The 7,500-nt window shown below is 50.8% G+C and overlaps 1 protein-coding gene across 1 annotated transcript in view; it reads left to right on the forward strand.

Annotated features, from left to right (window-relative positions):
• The window catches only part of LOC125046914 (gamma-butyrobetaine dioxygenase-like), a 21,409-nt gene that overhangs the window by 12,754 nt on the left and 1,155 nt on the right, over nt 1–7,500 (forward strand). Inside the window, exon 9 of the mRNA XM_047644916.1 lies at nt 5,975–6,189. Coding sequence (XP_047500872.1) covers nt 5,975–6,189 — 215 coding nt within the window. The remainder of the gene's footprint in view (nt 1–5,974; nt 6,190–7,500) is intronic.

Genomic DNA, 7,500 nt, shown 5'->3' on the forward strand with positions numbered 1-7,500 from the left:
GCGTGGTCCAGTGGAGGTGATAGCGAGATCGTCTGCATACGAGATGATCTGGCACCCCACTGGGAGGTTTATGTTGAGGATGCAGGACATTAAAGTGTTGAATAGGGCTGGACTGAGAACCCCACCCTGTGGCGTTCCATTTTCGAGCGGCATGTGCTGCGATAGGTGACCCTGGAATTTGACATTGGCAGTCCTGTTCCTGAAGTAGTCACCTATCCAAGCCAAGAGCTTTCCTCTGATTCCCTTCTGGATCAGGCTTTCCTGAATGGCAAGCGGACTTGCCAGTTCAAAAGCCTTCTCCAGGTCAAGGAATACCACCACAGCTGGGCCCTTACTGATTGTGCTTAAGAGCGTGGCTAAGCTGTGTGCTGTGCCCATGCCCCTTGTGAACCCGTGAAGGTGTTCGTGCGGGGGTCCCGTTTTCCATTGAAGCCGGTTTAGTACCATCCTCTCAGATGGGGCGGTACTTCCCCGGCTCCTTTGGTTTTGGGACGGGAACTATGGTAGCCCTCTTCCAACTCTGGGGTAGAGTGGAAGTTTCCCAGGACTTGTTGATGAGTTGCAAGAGTGCACGCTCACCTGCTAGTCCTAGGTGGGAAATAATGGGGTACGAGATCCCATCAGAGCCCGGGGCTGTGTTGGAACTGGTTTTATAGGCTTTCCTTAGTTCCCTCAGAGAAAAGATAACGTCTGAGTTATCGGGTTCGGCTGCCCTTTCTCTGATCTGAGCGTGTCTGTCTGGCTGTAGACGCTCTTGTCTTGCCCTCAGCTCGGCTGGCAGACTGTTGCTGCTCGTTCTCGCAGAGAACTCGTGCGCCAGTCTGTTAGCCTCTGCTTGGGGGTCGTGATGGGTGCACCTCGGGGCTGAGCGGCTGGTAGCTCGCTTGACCCGTTGCCACAGCTCTGAAAGGGTGGTTTGGTGGTCGAAGGACTCACACCATTCCAGCCACTTTTCCTGCCTGACTCTGTTGGCAGTTTCCTTGGCATCCGTGACAGCTTCCCTTAGGAGGGATAGGTTGTCAGGGGTTCTTTGCCTTCGGAATAGTTTTCGGCACATGTTCACCCTGTGGTTGACCTCCCTGATCTCGTCATTGAAGTACCAGGCGTCTTTGTGACTTCTGGACCCAGGCCGAGTTTTGGGTATGGTCTGTGAGGCTGCTTCATTAATGGCGTTTAGCAGGCTGGCTTCGAGCACTTCCACATTTTCGCTTTGTGGGGGATTGTTGCATCTCAGACAGAGGGCCAAGGCGTTTTGAAACGCCTGCCAGTTGGCCTTGTCTGTTTTCCATCTTGGATTTGGTCTTAGGATTTCGGCTGGGCCAGCATCCATGAGGGTAGTTATAGTGCCGTAATGGTCACTTGTGACGGTCTCATCGACACACCAGCCAATCCTCCCCACCAGAGTCGCAGTGGCCAGGGTGAGGTCTAGGACCCCTCCTCTGACATGCGTTGGCTCTTGGGTGTTGAGGAGAGCGATCTCAGGGAATGTCTCTAGCACGTCGGCTATGTGATAGCCGGCCGCATCCGGTGCCCGGCAGGGAGCCAGGATGGGGTGGTGTGCATTGAAGTCTACCCCTATGATCACTCGGTCGTGTGCAGCAGAAGCACAGACCTGGCTGATGTCTAAGCTTTTACAGCGTGGCCGCCTGTACACATTGTACAGTTTGAGGGGCCCCCCGGCCAGGTGAACCTCGACGGCAAGGGATTCAACATCGTCTCCACAGTGCGATGCATCGGCTATTGCGGAGCAGGGGATTGTTGCTCTCACAAGGGTGATCAAGCCTCTCTTGCCAGGTGTTCGTGGCAGTGTGAAGGCATGGTACCCTGAGAAGCGAACAGTGTCCACTGTTAATGTCTCCTGGAGCATGACAATGTCAATGTTCCTTGATCGCACTACTGCTTGGAGAAAAGCGTTCTTTGCAGAGAAGCTATTGATGTTCCACTGTAGGATGCTTAGATGGTGTGTCATGATGTTACTCAGTGATAGTTACATCAGAGACATCGTCGGAGTCTGACAACTCCATTGCGAGGTCCTCGCTGGTTGAGGGCTCCTCGTCTGTTGTCAGGCTATCCTTGGGTCCACTGGGGGGTGGAGAGCCTTTGGTAGCTCTGACTTTGGTTGGTTCGGCTTTTCTCTCAGGCTTTTTCTTGGCTGGCCTTGCTGGCCTTGCCTGGGCAAGGTCAGCGTGATCTGGCTCTGGCTGCACAGATTCAGCCTGTTTTGGCTCTGCCTGTGAAGGCATGGCCTGGTTTGGAGTGGGGAGGGGAGTCTCGTCCTGGGGTGAGGGTGAGGCTGGTTTTTCTCTAGCCAGCTTTCTTCCCTTCAGGGCTGCGACAGTCTGGGTCATTGCCGTCATGGCGACCGAAACTGCCTTCTCGGCCTCCTCACTCGACCTCCCCAGGGCCGTTGCTACTGCTGTGACAACAGCAGTTAACAGGAGAGTCATATCGTCCTCGTCAAAGAGGAGATAATCATCTGTTGGGGAGGTTTTTGTGGTGCTCTTAGAAACTTTTTTCTTTAGTTTCTTTTTCTGCACAGACATCCGGTGTCGGCTGGGGGGCGGCTTCCTTCCTCTTAGGAGGTCGGGGGGCCTTTTCGCTTTTGTTCCTTCCCCAGACATGGGTGCCCGGTGGGGCAGGAACAAAGTCTGATCGGTTTTGAGCAACCTCTTGTCGCCTGAGGGCCGCCTTTTTCCTGACAGAGCAAGTCAGGCTCCAGGCATGATGCTTCTTGGCACAGTTGGGACATTTGGCTGTTGTGTCCCTCTTTTCCTCTTTGTATGCCTTGAGGCATACCTCTGTGTTGTGTGCCTTGCTACAGACACCACATTTAGGCTTGGCTGTACAGTTAGCCTTGTGGTGACCGTATTTCTGGCACTTGAAACACCGAAGTGGTTCTGGCACATACGTTCGAAGGTTGTAGGTGCCCCAGTTACCCAGATCAAGGGTAGTGGTTGGGGCACCTTTCATGGTCACCAGGACTTGCCTGGTTGGGGTCTTCCCCTTCGACATTCGGGAAGCCTGCACGACCTGTGGGTGTGAAGCGATCAGCTCCACATCGTACGAGACTGAGAAGCCAAGTAGCACCATCTTGGTTCTCTTTTCCTCGGGACTTAGTGGGGAAAGACTCACTTTTCTCCCATCAGTTAGCTCCTTCGTTTCCCGGAGGAAATTTAAGGTAGCTTGATCTTTGGGCATTATGATCATGCCCTGATCTCGGACGACCCGGATCGACAACCGGATTTTCCGTTGCAACTCCAATGCCCTGACCAATTGGTAGGCATTGTCGAAGCCTTCGGGTTTAGCTGGCACTTTGAACTGGGTGAAGCGTTTAGGGGGTCCCGACTCTTCATCAGAGTCGGTATCCGGCCTCGGACGCTTCGGCCCGCCCTTTCGGCTTTCGGGCTTGTTTGAGGAGGCAGGAGCTGATGCGGCTGGTTCAGCCTGCTCTCCCCTCTCAGTCGGGGAGGCCGTCTGTGAACTCAGGGGCCTCCCTGGCTTAGCTGCTGGCCTGGAGAGGCCAGCTCGCGAGTCAAGATCTTTGACTATTCGGTGGACAGACCCATTGGCTTCGGTCTTGTCCACCTTAGCAGCAGGGGTGACAGTGTCATCCTGTGCTTGGGGCTTTCTTTTGCCACCGGAAGGCGCATATGCCTTCATGGTGACTACCGTGGTCTGGGCCTTGCGCGGTTCGTCAACTGTAAGTTCAGTCTGTGGGGGGTGTTTGATTGTTTTTTCCATGAATTGGTAAGTGCTTCATCCTCTCACGCCCCCACCCACCACGGAGTCCAACAAGGGGAAGCTGAGTGTCAGAACCAGTGTCTAACAGCAACAGGAGTGATGAGAGGATATACGCAGCCAATAGCCATTGTGACGGCACTCACGGACCATTGTGAGTGCCAATGGCGGCATGACTGCTTGACCCTAGCCTCCCGGGGGAGACCAGCCGATTGACCGTGACCGGGCCGGGATCAGGCCGCCTGTCTTGCTGGAATAGAGGACCAAAGAGGCGTGTTGCTAGCCGCAGGGCGTACTCGTTCACGGCATCGCTCAACCTCCAGGACTCCCGTCTCCACAGCGCACAAGGCTGCCACGCACGGCAAACGCGTGGGTAGGTGTAAACCCCTGGGGAGAGACCAGAGGGGATGCCCTTCCACCTACGAGACATCATTGTTTGGAGCCCTTTTGCTCAGCCCTCTGAGGCAGCCACCCAAAGGTTGCTTCACCGCAGTGAGGGAAGAGGAGTCTTGCACTTTTACAGGCAGTTCCTTTCATCCCTCTGAAGCAACCACCTAAAGGTTGTTTCACCTCAGTGGGGAAGGAAAGGACCTGTGTCTTTTCAAAGTAGTTCCCCCTTCCCTCTAAAACAGCCACCCAAAGGCTGTTTCACCTCAGTGAGGGAAGGGAGGTTTTGCGTTCTTGTCAGGCACTTCCTTTCGTTCCCCTGAAGCAACCACCCAAAGGTTGTTTCACCTCAGTGAGGAAGGAAAGGACCTGTGTCTTTTCGAAGTGGTTCACCCTTCCCTCTAAAACAGCCACCCAAAGGCTGTTTCACCTCAGTGAGGGAAGGGAGGTTTTGCGTTCTTGCCAGGCAGTTCCTTACATTCCTCTGAAGCAACCACCCAAAGGTTGTTTCACCTCAGTGAGGAAGGAAAGGACCTGTGTCTTTTCAAAGTGTTTCCCCCTTCCCTCTGAAGCAGCCATCCAAAGGCTGTTTCACCTCAGTGAGGGAAGGGGGGTATGTCCTTTTTGTCAGCTGGTTCCTTTCATCCCTCTGAAGCAACCATCCAAAGGTTGTTTCACCTCAGTGAGGGGGGGGGGGGGCGGTACTCGAAAACCATTCCGGACGTCTAGACGGGAGCGGTCGCCTGTGTGAAGGGCAGGGCCACAAACCGACCGAGAAGCGGGGCGGCACGGGGAATGGTTACCCCGGCGGCCCCCGGCCGGCTGCGTGGCGCGAGCCCGCGACCTTTGCCGTGACCGGGATATATATATATATAGAGAGAGAGAGAGAGAAAGAGAGAGAGAGAGAGAGAGAGAGAGAGAGAGAGATAGGAAAGAGAGAGAGAGAGAGAGAGAGAGAGAGAGAGAGAGAGAGAGAGAGAGAGAGAGAGAGAGAGAGAGAGAGAGAGAGAGAGAGAGAGAGAGAGAGAGAGAGAGAGAGAGAGATAGGAAAGAGAGAGAGAGAGAGAGAGAGAGAGAGAGAGAGAGAGAGAGAGAGAGAGAGAGAGAGAGAGAGAGAGAGAGAGAAGAGAGAGAGAGAGAGAAAGAGAGAGAGAGAGAGAGAGAGAGAGAGAGGGAGAGAGAGAGAGAGAGAGAGAGAGAGAGAGAGAGAGAGAGAGAGAGAGAGAGAGAGAGAGAGAGAGACAGAGAGAGAGACAGAGAGAGTCGTATGCTTAAATAAAATGTGGACTTCATGCAATGACTTCACTCTATATCGATACGCTTAGCCACATTTCTGATTCTACATCTGCACGATACACAATTATGGGCGTCACATTTTATGTTACTGACGATATTTGTGGACGCTTAATGTTACACGGTATTGGAAGAAAATGTGACATGTTAGACGGTGAGCCACAATAGTTTCCAATAAGATATGTTTAGCGAAACACCAGCAACAGAATTTGCATTTTTGGGGATAACTATGAATTATTGTGGCACATGACAATGTATTTGTAGTTTACATACACTTAGCAATCGTGATATTGCTGTTTAGAGATGGCCAAACTAATTAGTTAGGAGATAATGCAGGAAATAACAAGATATATCCATTTTTAGTAATATAGGAAGATATTTAGCAGTTCGAAGATTCTTTTAAAGCATACCGAAAGTGATATCCACAAGCGGAATAGGCCAAGAACGTTACTGTGTAATGTTACAAGCCCTGTTTAATCCTATGGTCGTTAGTCCTCAGCTTCAGTAGAGAGAGTGAATATCAAAGAAGTTTAATAATCCTCTTCTCGCTTTGCAGATCATCTTCCTGCACTGCCTGATCCAGTTCGAGGGCGCGGGAGGCGAGAACGACCTGGCCGACGGCTTCTACGTGGCGGAGCACCTGAAGCGGAACCACCCGCGCGAGTACCGCCTCCTCACCGAGACGCCCGTCTACTTCTGGAACAAAGGCTCGGCGCTCGTGGCTCAGGAAACCACGGAGTTCCACAAGCTGCTCAACATCCCGCTCATTGTGTTAGTCTTTTTGATTCATTTTGTTTTATATCATTATTACTTTTTATCTTTATTGTTACTTTCCTTTTTGGGGGTATCCTGGTGCCTTAGGTTGGTAGAGTACGGCGAAGATTCCACGAGGAGGAGGACCTGCAGCACAGGGTAATAGTGGTTATCCTACGCTAACGAAGGCAAGGATGAGAATGATGCTACCACTGGTGATGGCGTGGGATAGCTATAATAGCATTCGTAATGAAGGTGTGGATAGTAGTGATATTAATCAAAATGACGACGAGGATGCCAGTGATCTTAAAGATAACGGAAATGCTACTTCATGATGGTCACAAGTTAGAACTGTTACCAGAAACACCAGCAGCAGCAGGAACTATGGGACTGCTGTTATTATTGGTAATAAAGATCTTGAATATTATATCAAAAGGAGTTGCAGAAATAATCATAACTATTAGAAATGCAATAGTAAGGGCAATTCTCGATATAATATTCATGAGGATGATAATGTACATGAAATATCGATAGCATAATGGCGACGACATTGATAACCATGAAAAAAGATGGCTGTTGATGGTTGTGTTATCTAGCCCTTCGCATCCTATCCTGAGCCCGACTAGTCAGCCGTGCTTCCCTCTGAATCCCCTCCTTTAAATGCTCGCCCTCACCATTTCCGATCCGATGGAAGTGCTAGTAGCTTTGCACATGTCTACTGCTCTACAAAGTAGCCCTTGAATGGTGTATAGTGGCTGCCATTTAAGGTCTGGCCACGGAGAGCTGTTCTTTTCCCACTCGTCGCCAGGTTCTGTCTGCGAGTGACTTGATGCTCCCAGCGGCGTTTGGATCAACAAGTGGGCCTGACAAGCCCGGTCCCTGGTGCCTTTGGGGATGCGTCCTTTCAGCCTAAGTTCGTGATTTCCCTCCTCCATGCAAAATCCTGTTTACTCCTTTACCGAGAATTCCTTAAATGTGATGTGAAACCCTTATTGTGCTTCCTTAATCTCTGAGCTCTAGGATTACTGTGTAGCTTTATCTAGGATCCACCTCGATACTTCTCATGACTCAGATCTGATCAACATAATTACTCTAGATCACTAACTTCTGATGGCACTGTATGTCTGAATGTTTTTTCCTGTGATATTTTACGTTTTTTTTTTTTTGCTAGAAGATGCCTTGAGTACATTTTTTTCTTGTTTAAAACGCTGTGTTAAAGAAATCGCGATAATATGGTTGATTGCGATAACAATCATATATAACAATAAGAGTAACAACAAAAAATGACATCAGCAGTAACGATTTTTCTATTTTGTAATTTGAAATGAT

The sequence above is a fragment of the Penaeus chinensis genome, chromosome 39 (assembly GCF_019202785.1).
Source record: "Penaeus chinensis breed Huanghai No. 1 chromosome 39, ASM1920278v2, whole genome shotgun sequence".
NCBI classification, from domain to species: domain Eukaryota; kingdom Metazoa; phylum Arthropoda; class Malacostraca; order Decapoda; family Penaeidae; genus Penaeus; species Penaeus chinensis.